The 16931-nt window shown below is 38.4% G+C and overlaps 1 protein-coding gene and 1 pseudogene across 4 annotated transcripts in view; one reads left to right on the top strand and one right to left on the bottom strand.

Moving 5' to 3' along the window:
* The window catches only part of Gsk3b (glycogen synthase kinase 3 beta), a 189254-nt gene extending 174365 nt beyond the window's left edge, over window positions 1-14889 (bottom strand). For 2 of the 4 annotated variants that reach the window (XM_087209012.1, XM_004835658.4), the window contains exons 1-2: window positions 14703-14882; window positions 5955-6115 (exon numbers count right to left, since the gene is read on the bottom strand). In XM_087209012.1, coding sequence (XP_087065138.1) covers window positions 5955-5964 — 10 coding nt within the window. In that variant the 5' untranslated portion in view covers window positions 5965-6115; window positions 14703-14882. Of the gene's footprint in view, window positions 1-5954; window positions 6116-14702 lie in introns of all 4 variants that reach the window. The other 2 variants (XM_004835656.4, XM_004835655.4) reach the window with 1 other exon arrangement.
* On the top strand, window positions 8071-8803 carry LOC106009568 (protein FAM216A pseudogene; annotated as a pseudogene).
* Window positions 14890-16931: the final 2042 nt, after the last annotated feature.

Genomic DNA, 16931 nt, shown 5'->3' on the forward strand with positions numbered 1-16931 from the left:
GTTCAACATCTGGAATTACTCCCTACTAGCTGTAAACTCCTGAATAAATCAATTAAAACATGTTTTTTCTTCAGCTTTTTCATACATTAAATGGGACAGTATTATCTCAAAGTATTATAAAGTTGAAAGAAATGTCAGAATTTGGCACATTATAAACACTCAAAAGGTAGCTAAATCTGATTTCCTTCAAGTGCTATAATCTGGAAACCACCAAGGAAACTCAACACTTACCATAACACAAACTTTTTCTACTTTCTTCCCACACCCTCACTCTGCAGTCCACAGCAGCATCTGTCTTTTTCCCTAAACTTCACAAAAGCACACAGGTTTTGGGGGAGACATGTGAAATTAACAACCACAACAAAAAGATGTGTTCAGCCAGGTGTGTAATCCCAGCACCCTGGGAGGCAGAGGCAGGAGGATCACAAGTTCAAGTCCTGCTGGGCAACCTCAGGAGACTTTGTCTCAATACAAAAAAAAGAAACTGAATATAATATAAAACTGCATTTTTAAATAATAAAGAAGTGTACAATTTATATTGATGCTATATATTAGGCAGTGGAGTCACAAATCTGCCTCAGGGGCTCTTTCTTTTCTAAAGATGCCAGGAACTGGCTCACTTGCTCTCATTTTAGAAGTTATGACAAACCCTTTGCTTCTGTCCAGGTTCTCATCCTCCAATGTAGAGCAGAAATTAATACCATAACACCTCCTCTATCCTTTCAAAATACATAACCATTCTTTTTTAAGATCTCCAAAGTCAGTAAAAGTTATTCCTGATGTTTAATTTAAACAGAACTATACCTTGTTCTTTGTTAACTTCTCTTGGTTTAAGAAGGGCATAGCAACTATTTGCTACTTATAGAGAAAACAAAATCTCTTCCATGTCTAAAAATTGCACCTTAGGCCAGACAACCTTCTCACAATATGCACAATTAGTCACAAAGGCAGAAACAAGAAGCTAAATTATTTAGCAACAAAACTTACCTTATTATTTCTCAGTCTTTGGAAAAAACAGTGGCGGCAAACCTATGGTACATGAGCTGCAGCAGGCTGTTTGTATCATTGAGAGCCCTAAAACGTGTGTCATCACTGCTCTAGAATTGATATACTAATATGCACTAGTATATAAAGAAATACTACCTTAAAGACTCAAAAAGAGTTCTTATAAAAATTAGTTTTCATAACTCCCCCATAATACTACAATTACACATCTAAATATAACCAAAATGACAGGACCTGCTCATATTTAAATACTATTTATTGTATATCTACTCTTTTGTACAATACACTCCTTTGAAAAGAATCTGTCTTTGATCTGTCAGATTTCCTGTACTAAATCTCTCTTCTTTTCTCTATTGCTACAAACTACAAATAAAATCCTGGTAGGCTTGAGGTTACTACAGTAGTGGCTGCACATGCTCAACTGTTTCAAAGGTACTATGCTTACTAACCAATACAATCTAGTACTTGAGTTCTTTCATTCATTCAGCCATCCACCTGAAAGTTTACAGCCACTCAGTGCTAAGCACAATATATAACAGAAGTTTCTGTGTCTCTGTATCTCTTTCCTTTCCCTGACAGTATTCTTTCACATTCAAACCAAAGTCTTGGTTTAACTTTATAATTTTTCATATCAAAACTTACATGTTTCTAGAGATATCAATGAGAATTTGATGACCTGGAAATATCTTCCCTGGAACTACAATACACACCATGGCACCATGATAAACTGTTTACAACTTCAACACATATGAAGTGACTCAATATTGAAAGCTTTATGATCCACATATGCAGAAAATACAAAGGAGAGTGAAATAATATATGCCATGCTGGAACTTTATGGTCTTCTAAGGAAAAACAAGTTAACTAGAATATAGAAAGGGTCACAGACAATGCTGCAAAAGTTATATGCAAGTGAATTTCATGCCTTGGGGTAAGGCATGGATGACTAAATAGTTGGGATGGCCATTTGAGATTCTGAAAGCTAAGTAGGTATCTGACACATCAAAGAAAAAGAACACCTGACAAAAACAACATATTGACCAATAAAATTTCATTAGGGCTAGGAAAATCACAGCAATGACATCTAACAAGCACATCAGTAAAAAAAAAAAACTCAACATATATTTCAACAGTTGTGCATATAAATACAGACAGAAAAATCATTACCCTCTATGAGGCCCCTTCCTGACGAACATAAAAATCAACCTTCTTTACAGATATAAAATTTCAAAATAAACTGAAAACACAGCTAAATCCAAAAAAAACAATGACATAAACTGGAGTATTTTTAATACACACTCACATCCACACAACCCTTTTCCATTACTTGGAAATAAGAAGAATGTATTAGGTTAAAAACAATATAATTCCTGAATATATTTAAATCTGCACTGTCCAATACAGCAAATACTAGCAACGCATGGCTACTGAGCACTTGCAATGAGGCCACTCTGAGTCAGTATGTTAAGTGTGAAATACTAAGTCATAAGGATTTAGTACTAAATACATGAACAGAAAATAATTTTTATACTGATTAAATGTTGAAATAATATTTTGGGCATACAGTATCAAATATATAAAATTTTATTTCACCCATGCCTTTTTACTTTTTTAATGACCCATAGAAAATTTTAAACTGTATTATGTAACTCATATTCATGGCTTACATAATTCTTTTATATATATATATTATATATATCCTTTTATTGGTACATTTTAGGTGTACACTATAATGACATTCATCATTGGAGATATGCACCTTTACATACTCTCTTGGTTCTTATTTTTTCCCCCTTCCCCTGCCCTCCCCATAATTCTGAATAGCTATGTTCCAAACAATTTTTTTTTTCAGATTTCTATACTTGCTTCATGTTGTTGCTTTGTTAGCATGGCAATCAGTTGATCATAATGCTAACAAGTAACCTCCAAATATCTGACAATTTCTTTATACGGAAAAGGTAAAGACATCAGCCAAAAATGTGTCACTAACTATCCTTTTGGAGCAAATATGGAAAACACAATGAATTATCAATTTTTCCAGATATATACCATAGTAGTTTGGGTACTGTTGGCTCATGTCATGAGATTATGTAAGAACTGCTCAGTAATACAAAGATATGCAATCCAGGAAACAGGATAATCACCCCTGAAGAGCAATGAAGTCATAGAATAACAGGTGTTCAATGAGCTCTGGAGAACAACCAGGTCAGATACGAGCAGAATGAGGGCTTTCAGAAAAAGGACACTCCAGGAAAAGAAAGGGGAGGAGGAGTATCAGTAGCATTCCAGAAATCTGACAAAATGGTACATTTGTGGAGTGAAAATTGAGATTATGTCACTGCAAGCAATACAAACAAAAGAAAATATTAAAAGTCCAAAAAATTAAAAAGAAATGCGATGGTTATTTTGGAAAGAGTTTTATAACTCTTCAAATATTTAACATGACAAAGCAATTCCATTACTAGGCACATACCCAGAAGATCTGAAAATACCTGTCTATAACAAAACTTGTTCATTAATGTTCACAGCACTTGTTCATGCCAGCCAAAAAGCAGAAACAATCCAAATGCTCATCAAATGATAAATGGATAAACAAATTGTGGTATTTCCATACGATGAAATAGTATTCAGCAATAAAAAATGAGGTATTAATACATGCTACAACATGGGAGAACCTTGAAGACATTATGCTAAGAAGCCAATCATAAAAGACCACTAACCATATAAATCCATTTATATGTAGCATTCAGAATAGGGACTACAGAGAAGCAAGATTAGTGGCTGCCCAGAGGTGGGGGAAGATGATGGGGAATGACTATTAGTAGATGACTATTAGTAGATAGGAAGTTTATTTTTATGCTTATTTATTTATTTGGGGGGTTTTGTTTGTCTGGAGACTCTCTCACTGTGTAGTTCAGGCAGGCCTTGAATTCATTATGTAGGCCAGGCTGATCTCAAACTCACAGCCATCCTCCTGCCTCAGCCTGCTGAGTGCTGGGATTACAGGTCTGGAACACCACACCCAGCTAGAAAGTTTCTTTTTAGAATGACAAAAATATCTTAAAACTAGATTGTGATGAAGGTTGTATAACTGTGAATATATTGAAAATGTACACATTAAACAGGTAAATTTTATATCATGTGAAATTGTATCTCAGTAAAGCTGTTTTGAAAAGAAAATGTGATCATTGTATACAGTTTGTTTCTACTAAGAATACTGTTTAGTGTCTAGATACTAAGAATAAGTAATTCTGTAACTAAAAATAGCAGTATAATTGTAATAGCCTAACAGCAAAAGGACATGGCAGTAAGTGCTATCTACCACAGTGAAAAGTCAAAATATAATACTTAATATTAATTACAAGAAATAGGGCCGGGGATTTAGCTCAGTGGTTCCGCAGCCTACCTCACAAGCGCAAGGTCACCAGTTCAATGCTCAGTACAAAAAAAAAAAAAAGAGAGAGATTAAAACCAAATTTAAAATGGCAAAAAATACTAGGGGAACAAGCTATCATAAAGTTGCATCTGAAAAATAGGACTAGGAGGATGGATGTTTACTTTCCATTATAATCTTTTCTGTACAATTTGATTTCTTTAAATCAAATAAGGATGCTACTTTATAAAAACATTAAATAGTTTTAAAGACTACAGAATGTTTAGTCTAGTAGCAGAATGAAACCATGTGCTCTTATAGAGGTAAAAGGCACAGGCTTTATTGACATTGACTTACTCTGCGCCTCTGATCTCTCAAGAGAACAGGTTTTCTGGTCTAAGACAAGAAAAATGGAAAGTTAAAATAAAAGCAATTTTTTAGATTGATTTATTAAATTGTGTTTTAATTCTAACACTCTTCTACTAAATTCAGTGTTAATTTAGGTTCTCATGAACAAAATACAAGTCCATCAAAGACATTACTAATCTGTAAAAAGATTCAGAATACTTAAGGAAGGTTATTTAAGAAATTGTAATAGTGGCTATCTCTAGGAAAACAATCTGCTAGTTACAAGAGCAGAAATGGGAAGACTTCACTGAACACCTTTTAAATTTTGAACCATTTTTTACATTGTTTCAAAGCAAAATATGTAAACAAATTAAGCATGTAACTGTGTAGGCCATAGTATTGAGGTTTATTTCCATGTTAGGTAGAGATAGTTTGCCTTGCTGTTAGATGTACATATAATTTATCTATCATTGAAACTCTACCAGCTTAAATTTTCCCTTTTCCTTTGGTTTAAATAGCATGTAGAGCGTGAAAATTCTGAAATACTAGGAGGCCAGCAAATTTACTGCAGGTAATACTGTCGTCTGATGCCAGGTGGAACTTCAGCATCTGCAATTTTTCAGGTGTTGCCTTCACAAACTCAAGTCTAGTATTAGTAACATATAACTAAACTCAATTTCAACAGGCCATGAAGAAAGTGGTTAATTTAAAATTTTAATTGATTTTACAGAGTAAGGGGAAGCAAAGGATGTCACAAACTTAAACACAGGTAGCCTTCCATGTTAGGAAATCTGAAATCTTCAACTTTTTTAGTTGTTTAAGCCAATTAAGCCTCCCAGAATTTCTCAGACCCACAAAAGAATAGTACTATGTCATGATCATCCCTTTTCTTCAACCCAACAATTAAGACAGGCACCTTTTCCCTTTTTACTTCTCATTACATAAGCCATAAAGGTATCTGGTAAATGTACTCTCTAAACAGCTATTCATAATTCGTAAGAAAGATTAAGTGACTCCATGCAGTGCCTTCCACACATTCCACAAACAGAATGTACAAGCAAGTAAAAATCTATATTGTAATTCCATATACAATATATACCAAAGAGGAAAAAATGAGAAAGCAAAGCTTAAAACAGGTAAAACTGTTGCTGAGTAAAATATGTAGATGGACAATGGAAGAAAAGAGTTGGAAACATACCCTGGGCTAGCATACTAAAGACTTTAGTACCTTTGTCCATATCACTGAAATCCAACTAGAGGCTGGTCAATCAGATGACCCAGTTCTCTTCCTCATCACTTCAGTGACCAACAAATTAGAGGATGTTTGATGTAGTGAGAAGTTACTGCAGAACCCCAGCTCTCCAGAAGAGACTTTCCTGCCTCCTGCCCCTTTAAAAGAGAGTTAAGTTAGTATGATTTAACCTTACCTAGGTGAACATTTTGAAAAATTAAAGTGATTCCCCTGGAGCCGTCTGAGCCTAACCCAAATAATCCCAATATGCTTATTTTCTTTACTGTCCTATTTTTAGTATGTATAACACTTGATATGGGGTACCCATTTTCTTCTAACATGTGGCTTTGAGAAGAGACAACTGAATGACTGAACTATTGTGCTTAACAGTATTTACTGCAGCACCACATATATTAAAAATATTGTTTAATAATAATAAAAGTCCATTGATAAAACCCTGAAAAAAAAACCTATGAGCAGAGTGTGTGCTCCATCTGTCAGCATGTATCAGCTGCTCCAGAGACTTTTTGGTTTACTGATTATCAACTACCAATACATTTCAAAGGGTGAAGTTCCAAATAACCCAGTTCCACACTGATGTATAGCAGTTATTCTTTTTTTGGTGGGGAGGGTGTGTTCCAAGTTTCAAATACTAACAAGTATCTAATACTGCACATACTTGACTAACTGGTTGAATATACAACAAAAAAACCCGACATATTTCATAAGCCATAGAAGAGATATGAAAAGATATATTAACCCTTAATAATGACTAATTTGGGCAAGCAACATTCTAATGTTACCTGGAGATATAAATATATCAGATTTATTTATGAACGGTTAGCACTGCTTGATAGAAACCAATGCTATGATGACATTAAACCAAAAAACCCACATATTATTATTCCTATGTTGGCATAAGCCCTAACAAATTCACTGTCATTGTCTGTCTTAAGTATTCTCTGAAATTTTTAAGGAATTGAAGTTTTTGTATGATATAAATATAAATGGGTAAATACTGTATTTGATACCAGGCATGCCTAGAACTAATTTCAAAGCAGTACTAATCGTAACAGTCATACACAGTCATTGTTGAATTATCACTGAAAGAGTATCTTAAAAGAAAAGGCACTCATGTCTGGAGTACAGGTGTTAACAGCAATTCAATCTCTATAACATACAAAAGAAGAGCAAGGGCGCTGGATTCAGAAGGCCTGTTTAAATCCTAGCCAAGAAACTCTCTGGCTAAGAATCTTCGACAAGTTGTTAGGCTTCTGAACCTCACTTACCTCATCTATTAACTGGAAATAATAATAATAGCTACTTTACCGAGTTGTCATAATGACTATAATGAGACACTGCATGTAAACAGTTGGCAGAGTACTTACTAGTAAGAGCTCACATTATCCTAGGACACTTTCCATCAGAGCAACCTATTTATTTTTGTCTTGCTAAGCAAGGATTGTACCATGATGCAACAAATCATGGGAATGAAAAATAGTATTAATGCTATTTTTCTGAAACAATCAATATTTCTAATAGTTTTGCCTGCTTACCTACTACTCTTCTGATTTTAGAGCATGCCCATTCAATCCTAGGCCTATAAATTCATTTACACAGTTATCTAAAATGTAAGTGTCTAGAAACAAGTTCCTCCTTAGAAATGTTTATTACAATAATGTTGATTTAAAAGGATAATAAAAAAATTACTAATTCCAGACCATGTTAATAAGCGAACATAGTAAGTTTTATATCACTGTTGTTCACGGTACCCTATAGACAAAAGGAAAAGATGGTTTAGGTTTAGCAAAATCAGTTTCAAAAAATAAAAATTTTTAAAAATGCTAGAAAAACTGTTAAAACACAGAAATGTAAGATGCGATGATTTAAAAAATTGTAAATTGCCTATCTTTTCTTTCCAAAATATAATCAAAAGCAAGGAGACTGTAAACTCAGGACACAATCTACAAAGTTATGGATTTACATTTTATACCCAGACCAAATATATTACAGACACAAGCATATATTGGAATAATTTACTGAACGCCCATTATTTGTTAAGTATTTAAAAAAAAAAACTGGTGCTAACGGGGGAGGGCAGGGAGTGCTTCTGGCATATACGGCTCGCGGTCAGGGCGCCAGGGAGATGCCGGGCCAGGGTCCTGAGTCTGACTGGACGGACAGCGGGTCTTTCGCGGAGCCGCCCGCGGTGGCCGGGGACGAGGGCGGCGCCGGCGAATCAGCTGGACAGTCTTATTACAATTCCAAAGATAGAATCAAAGATGGACACAAAGTGAACTCACACATAGCCAAGCTGCAAGAGCATCCAGATCTCACCATGGGCCAGAAGCGTTATCTGTGCAGCATTCCTAAGATCTATAACACAAACTACCTGAGGACATTCATGAAGGGGCAGTACATGAATGTGATTCAACGCAGCTCATTAAAGCCAGGTGTCCTCATTCCTCACAGGAGTAGCCTCAGCTCTCGTTACTCACAGAGACAGCATTACCCCTGCACTACATGGCGACACCAGCGAGAGAGAGGACTCTTTTAGCGGCGCAGCTGCATCTGCACCTGAAATGATCGTCCAGCATTCTCTTCGGCGGCCAGTGAGAAACAAAGAAGGGTTAAAAACTGAATATGCATCTAAAATAAGATGTAAGTCACTGAAGATTTTCAGAAGACCAAGTAAACTGTTCATGCAATCAGTTTCTTCAAATGATTCTGGATCATACATGAATGAAGAAAAAAAGGAAGATGATCTGTTAAACAAATGTATGCAATCAATGGCCATTGAAGAACAGGGAGAACATCTAATGTTAACCTGACAGTCTTGTTACTGAATTCACACAGCAGCTGATACCCAGACGTCATGCCAAAGGGGTCGTAAATTGTGTGTGTAGGATAATGTTATTCACCATTAAGTCATCCATTTGGGTTTGTTCAGAAACTTTCACAATTATAATTGGTCTGATATAGTTCCATGTACCAGTGCCATTTGTGTAATAGAATTTATGTGTAATATATGCTTATATTTCTGTCTGGGTAAATTATAATTTTTCTTGTCACTTAAAAAAAAACTGACTAATAAATATTAGAATTGAGTAATCTTTTATTTTCTAAGTTTAATGGTAGGAACCTTTTGGGAAAACAATTAAACTGTCCTCCTTTATGGTTAGGTGTTTTTTTTTTTTTCCACATAGGTTTTTACATAATGTCCAGTACATCTCTACATCACATTTAACAAATTTCAGGCAGGTGCTGTGCTGCTAAGCTAAATCCCCGGTGCCCCACATTCAACAAATTTCAAAGGCAATTTGTATAACTAAGAATGTGTACAACCAAAGATATGAACAAAGACTGCAACTGCTACTTTAAAACTCATGAACCATGAAAATGTTATTCTTGAATGGTTGCAAAATTCCCCTTCCACCTCCACCACCACCCTAAATATCTCCCAAAAATCAGCTAGAAGATGATGCTAAATGTTCCAGCAAATTCACATACTTGTGGTTATGTTGTTAGTAGAATAATCTCCAGGTAATCAGGTTAGTACCAGCACTCACTGTCATACCCATGTACTTTGGCCCTCCATTCTCCATTGCAGGGTGAAGATCACAAAAGGCACCGGTTTTAAATCCAAGCCCATAGCCACCCGTCTCACAATCTCCTCAGTCGTATTTAAAATTATGGAGCTGTGGCAGGGTCAGCATATATGTTTCTCTGCCTTGTCTATGCATATAAAGTTCTCTTAAAAATAGAGCTTTGCCCATATTAGAATCTGCTGACACTTTCAAAATCTTTGGCTTTCCCATTCCCAGCCTTGCTGTTTACCCAAACAGTATGTTACACTTGCAACTCAAGTACAAGACAAGAGACAGAGAGAGCAGGGTCCAAGTACAGGCTGACCTACAAGTGAAATGAGATGTCACCTCATTTTCTACATGGGGATCCCAATTAGCTATAAATTAACTTGTGAATCTCTGGGTTTCTTTGAAGTTTCTTCCTAGTGCCTAAGTCTTACTGTCATTTCACAATGAGTATGTAATTCTTTTGTAAATATTTTAACTGTTAACAAATCTGGTTAAGTCTGTTGAGAAAGGAATGAAAATAAGGTCTGGATTTCAGTCTCACACTTGAGCAATGTTATCCCATGTTAGACAGAAAGATAACTTAGTTTTAGATGTTACAGGAAGATTAAACTTCCTGGAGACTAGAGACTTGAATTGCTACCTACCCTTTGGTTTTAATCATCATACAAATCAATGTGGCAAAATGTGTTTATCATTAATTATTCTCTTTGCTAATAAAAATTTTGATGGAAAAGGGTTTACATGAAGAAATAACTTAAGTGATATACACTGGCTTATTTTCCTCTTTCCAAATCTTATTTAAGCATTGAACCTAGGGAATTAAATTTTCTCCCACAGTATACCAAAAGGATTTATTACCACTAAATTCAAAATTTCCACAGGCAGTCCCTTATTTGCTCTATTGTGAGTTAAATATACAGTAATTTGATTCTAAAGAACGAAGTATATAATGTTTATTTAATAACAAATAGGCCTGGATGTGAACAAAGAGAAAGGTTGGTTTCATCATAGCAAGTAAAAGAAATATTTATTCCTATTTAAACTTGTGCTAAATGCCTTAACTCAACAAATAAGGCAAAATTACTTGGTTTGCTTTTTTTTGTTTTTTTTTTTGGGTACTGGGGATTGAACTCCGGACCTTGCGCTTTCAAGGCAGGAGGCGGCTCCACTGAGCTAAATCCCAGTTGTTATAAAATCAACTTTTAGCTGAGTATGGTGGTCTGTAATCCCAGTACCCTGGGAAGCTGAGGCAGGAAGACTGAGTCTGAGCCAAGCCTTGGCAATTTAGCCTTACCAAATCAGTCTCAAATTAAAAAAAAATTTTTTTTTAAGGTGTGGGCATGTGACTCAATGCAAAGGTTCAATCCTTAGAACCAAAAAAACAAATAAAAACAGATCACGGATCAAAGGTGTAAATTTAAAAACTAAAATCATAAAACTCTAGGAAGAACACATAAGAGAAAAGCTTCACAATGTTGGATGGGCAACTGTTTAAGTATGACAGTAAAAACAAAGGTAAGAAAAAACCAAAATCAACTTCTAATTTCTGCTAAAGCTTTTCAGTCTCTTAGTATTATCACTATTATTTTAAATGCAAAGTTTACCTAAAAATAATCATCTTTGAAAAACAAGTTTTAAGCATGTAACCAGGATTAAATTAATGGGTATATAAAATACCTAGCTGTGGTGATGTATTTCTATAAATCCAGCACTCTGAGAGGCTGAGGCAAGAACACTCCAAGTCCAAATCCAGCCTGGGCAACTGAACAACTAGGGCCTTGTCTCAAAATAAAAAGAAAAGAAAAAACATTTTAAAGGACCAGGTATGTAGCTCAGTAAAAAAGGCCCTGGGTTTAATCCCCAATACCACAAATAAATATATATCTAAAATGTTTAAGTCACAGTTTAGTACAGAGTATTTTCATTGGTTTCAAATAAATTACCATGAAAATATTACAATTAGGTTTCAAGTGTGAGGTTTTGAATCCACACTAAAAATTTTTTTAGGATTTTAATCAAAAACATTTAAATGAAAAATTTTAGTTTACTGCTCCTAAATACAAATCTTTCATTGTTAATATTAATCTTTCATTGTTTCATTTCTCATTGCAGAAAAATTAGAAACTGTACAATTTATGGCCTGGAAAGTTAAAGGCCCAGAAACTAGCTGCTATCTGCTGAATTTCAAGGGAATTTACTATAAATGAAATTTTTCAAAAGTAAACTCGCCTACCCTCTCATTGAACACTTTCTCGATTTTCCTATTACAATTAACAATATAACTCAGCGGTCAAGTCTTCCAGACCAGTAACCTCACAATTTATTTTTATCTCCTGACTCCACAAATGTTCCCCTTCAATGCAATCCAAAGTCCTGCCAGTTCTTCAATCACACTCTCAATTCTGTTCTTTCATTCCATTTTCACATTTTATTTTATTCCCTCATGATTCTCAACAAATCCCGCTATTTCCCTAAAAAGGCTCTAATGTCTTTCTACTAAAACTCATAAATTCAGCAGTCTAAATCATCTTTAAATATCTTGTTCAGCAATTTACACTAAATCCAAATCTCTCTTGAATCTCAAACTTACAGGCCCTTCTGCTCTCTTATCAACTAATCCTCCCCTATTCCTCAATTCCATTTCATATTTTCCAGGTAAACAAGGTCCCTTTAATTCAGATTTACCAATTCCCATGCTGTCTCTCACAAAATTCACTGTTTCTCTACATTCTTTCCACCTAAAGTCCTTTATGCTTCTCTATCCGTTCAGTTACAGCTCCTTTTAACACCTGTCTCAAAACATACCTTCTCTGAAGAAGTCCTCCTTCTCCAACTCTTCTTTCTCATCTCTTTATTCTTTGTTCCTCTGAACAAAGGATTCAATTTGTATTTTATAATTATACGGTCATCGTGCTAATGTTTCCTATTTTTTTTCCTCATAACCTGCCTCAATTATTAAGTAGGCTTTTGAGGACAAGAACTGTAATTGCTTATACATCTTCATTTTGAACAGGTCTCTTAGACTACTAGTACCTTAACAAATGCTTAAAGGGCTCCCATTTCTTTTAAGTCTCCTCAAAATCAAGGTTGTCAAAATTAGCATTAAATAACTTTTTAAATTAAATTGAACTGTATGGTAATATAAAATTAAAACTTTTAACCTACACACTTAAAGAGTTACTGTATCCTTGGTCAACATCTCTGAGGAGAGCTAAGGAGTTATTTTCAAAGAAATCCTGGAAACAAAATGAAAAGTTCCAAAACTTAGCATTATAATCTAGGTATAGAAATCTTTCGAATAAAACTAATAAACGAATTGCCTAAAATTGATTTTGAGTGATCTTTAAACTTACTAACAAGATGTAAAGTATACAAACACTTCAGTACAAGAGGTTCTTCAATAGCTATTTTAAGATCTGCTTCATCATAGCTGAAAATCACCCCCAGAATTTTAAAAATAATTTTTTCAAATGACCCCATGAAGTGCTTAGAAAGTGTGATCCTTCCCTGAAACACACAAAGTCAGTTTCCCTCTTCACATACTCTGCATTCTCCACTAGCTAGTCACTGAGGGGAAAAATTAACTTTCAAAAATAATCTCACATTCAGCTATTACCTGGGGCTATCCTGTTTCAGCCAAGTTCTAAAAGCCAACAATTGAAATCTTGAGCTCAATTAAAAGTAACCATTTTATGTTGCTTAAGGATATTATCAATTTCACAGAACAGCATATACATTTGGGGTTTAAAATTTTTTTTTAAATCTCAGTTCTAGAAACAAAACAGTTTAACTTGTCCTTATCACACCCCTTTCAGGAAATAAGGAAACAGTAGAGATACTTTTATCAAATTCTCAAAGTATGTTTAAATAAACTGTCATTAAATACCACATAAACATCTCCACAAATAGATAACATTAGAACACTAGATACTTAATATACCAAACACTTCAAGAACGCAGACTTTCCAGGACAAATCCAGCACAAGAGTACAGTATAGACAACAGTATAGATACAACCTTGAATGCTGCTAACACTGCCCCAACACAAACCAAATATCCTCATTATATCCAAGATCACAGTCTTCTGCAGAAACTATTCTGGAAAGGCCTAAATCCATTTTCTTACAACAAATCCATACTCTTTATCTAAATGCGATGGAAACTAATGCTACAGTATGTTAAATAGTCTTAAAAAGGAATCCCAATAATGTATTCTAGAACATTTAACAAATAATGAAGGCAATGGCACCTCAAAACTGAACTTAAATGACAATGAGCCAGTGGCAATTAACATTTAACTTAGTCTTTGGCACTATGACAATACAAACCTCAATCAAAACTTGGACCTACTTCCAAGTTACCTATTGATTAAACAAATTATATGGTGGCAGACTGGTAACGTCAGAACAGGAAGGTTAGGAGATAACACAACCAACCACTTATCCAACTGAAGACAATGCATTTAGAGATGTAACTGCTGTTGGATATGCATCGGCTCCCACCTACTAAAAGGATCGATGCTCGCCTCCAAACGTGAATACCAGCCACTGAGCAAGTTCATCCCCAGATTAAGAACAAATACTTTGAAGGAAAAAAAAAAGAACAAATACTTTGTTTAGTCACACAGCACCCCCCCCCCCACCTCCCAAAGTGAGGAAGCTAGGACTTTTAATGTCTCTATTAAGTATACAAAACTATGGTAACTCCTGAGACCCAAACTAACTAAAATATTCTCCCTTTATAACAGAAGACATACCCCCGGCAATGTACATAATGGTTTATAAATCAAGGCTTATCCTCTTTATTCAAAAGAATAGGTAACGAAACACTTCTATCGCTATTTTAACGTAGAAATGCTCGAGCACTTGATAAAGCTGACCACGAACAGCAATAAGTGTGTAACAAGTTAAGTTTCAAGTTGATTCATCCAAATTATATTCTCTCAATTCAAGGTTAATGAGACCGGGGGAGGAGGTATGGGAGGAGAGAAGAGGGAGCTGCCTCATCCTTGACTGAAGACAGGTTTTGCCCTTTTCCATTACCTCTGATTGTTCTCTCAGGAGGGCTAAAATTAAAGACCCTGGTATTTCGAGGCGTCTTATTCTAAAGGTGAGGTGGAGAAGGGGTGTAAAATAAAATCGATACTCACTGCTAACTTTCATGCTGCCAAACGCTGAAGGCTGCTGCACTGGCTTGCAGCTCTCCGCAAAGGAGGTGGTTCTCGGCCGCCCCGACATGATTGCTCTTCCCGAATCACCTTTTCCTTCCTTCTTTTCTTCCTTTTGTTTTATGTTGGGGCGTTAGGTTAATGATAAATGCAGCATTAAGTTCTCCCACAAGAAAAAGGAAAAAAAAAAAAGGACTTCGTTCTCTTGGCTTTTCACTCCTTTTCTATAGCTATTTAAAAAAAAACAGCGATGTATTTCTCCTTCAAGATAGATAGGTGGATATTCAACATACAGATGATTTGGGGCTGGGGAAAAATATAATTCTTTCACCTTCCTTTTCCGGGAAGGGAGAAAAGAGGTGGTGAGGGGGAACCTTAAAAATATATTTATCACGTGAAACGGGGACAGATAACTTGATTGAAAATAAGTACTTAGATATTATATTTTCCTCGGGGATTTTTTTTCCCGAGTCAATGAAGAAGGGAAGCGGCGGAAGGATCACGAGTCTCACGCTTGAAGAGAAGGGGGATGGGAAGGAGGGAGGGAGGTGGCGGCTCGGAGATGCGACGGGAAACGCTGCGACTCCGGCAGCGACCGGATCCGGCGGGGGGACGGCGGGGACCCGGAGAACGGGAGGGCGGCGGAGTCGCGAGTCAAGTCAGCGGCGGGCGGCTCCTCTCCTCATTGCGCCAGTAGCAGCTGCAGGCGGCGGCTGGATCCAGCGGCCATGGCGGCGGCGGCGGCGGAGGCAGCTCCCTTCAGACCCCAGGCAGCGGCTCCTCGACTGCTCCCCATACGCCGGGGACATGGGAACCCGGCAACCGCTTCCGTCCCTCGGGGCCCCCTCCCCCGTCCGCAGCACCGGCGCGGCCGCCCTCAGCCCCTCGCCTCTGCTCCTTGCCCGCTCAGGAAGTGTCCGCGCTTTGCCCCCGGCCCGGAGCCCTGTCAGCGGTTGCGAGGTCGGCTCCTCCTCGCTTCCTTCCTTTGTCACTCGGCCCGGGCGGCGACGGCGGCGGCACAAGCCCGCATTCACCCGGGTCGGGGGTCTGCTCTGTGTGAGGAGCGCCGTCTGCGCAGCCGCCTAGCGCTTCCCCACTCCCCCCCTCCTTCCTACTCGTCCTCCGCCTCCTTCCTCCCCCACCCAACCTTATACCGCCTAGCGCCCCGCTGCTGCTTAACAGGCGTCTGGGAATCGCCGGCCGAACCCCCCCCCCCCCCCCCCCGCTTCTTCGGCCGAGAGGCCGAAATCCAAAGCGGAGCCAATCACTTACGTCGTTTGTTTGCGGCTTCTTCCGGAAAAACCCGATCGGCCTGAGGAACCAATTAGAAAGTATCGTCGAGAAGCCACGCCCAAGGAGCGGAAAGGGCCGGAGGTAGCCGAGCCGAAGAAGCTGGATTCGCCTAACTCTGTGGATGGCTGGAGGGGAAATTCGACAATAGGAACCGTGGCCAATCAGAGTTGTCGGCTCTCAGGAAAAATCGTGAAGAGTTAAGGATGGTGAAACCCGGAGTCGAGGGTGAAACTGCACGGCGAGGTGCCGCGGCCGCTTCGTAATTGGCCGGAAAACTCCGCTGGGAGTGTACCTCTCTCGGTGATTGGTGAGGGGAAGGGGGCTTCCGAGGACATCTGGCCAGTCAGAACGTCTCCTCCCTCGCCGAAGAGGGGAGAAGAAAGCGAAGGGAGGGCATCTGTAAGGTGCAGTCTCATTGGCCTGAGGCTTTGGCGCTGGAGTGGGGGCAAAAGGGAAAAGGAGGGAAGCCGAAACCCGCGGCGGCAGCCAATCGGCACTCACTGCTGTGCAATCGCAAGACCTAGCTGCAGTACGATTGGCCTCCGGCCGCCGCCAGCGGTCCCAGGAGCCGGAGAAGCTGGACCCAGGTCGTGGCTGCCGACCTGCCGGGCTCGTCTGTGGCTGCTCCCTGCCAGCCAGTGCGGAAACCGCAGATGGGGCGCGCGGGCCCTCTGCACAGCCGGTCCGAAACTGCTGCGGTCGGCGGGGCTGGGAGCGGGGCGCAGGAGCGAGCAGAGAGACTGAGGGCTCTCCCCACCCACTGGGGGTTCCCCGCGGGACGCGGCTCATTCTGCAAGCCCGAGGCTTCCAGCCGCGCGGGATCGTGCCTGCGGAGGGTCGGGCAACGACCTGCCCTAAAGAGCTGGATGGACCCAGTAGCCGCCCAAACTGGGTACGAGCGCTCAGACGCAGAAATGG

The sequence above is a fragment of the Heterocephalus glaber genome, unplaced genomic scaffold (genome assembly GCF_053883595.1).
Source record: "Heterocephalus glaber isolate CG9 unplaced genomic scaffold, H.glaber_assembly_v1.0 deba00000122, whole genome shotgun sequence".
NCBI lineage: Eukaryota > Metazoa > Chordata > Mammalia > Rodentia > Bathyergidae > Heterocephalus > Heterocephalus glaber.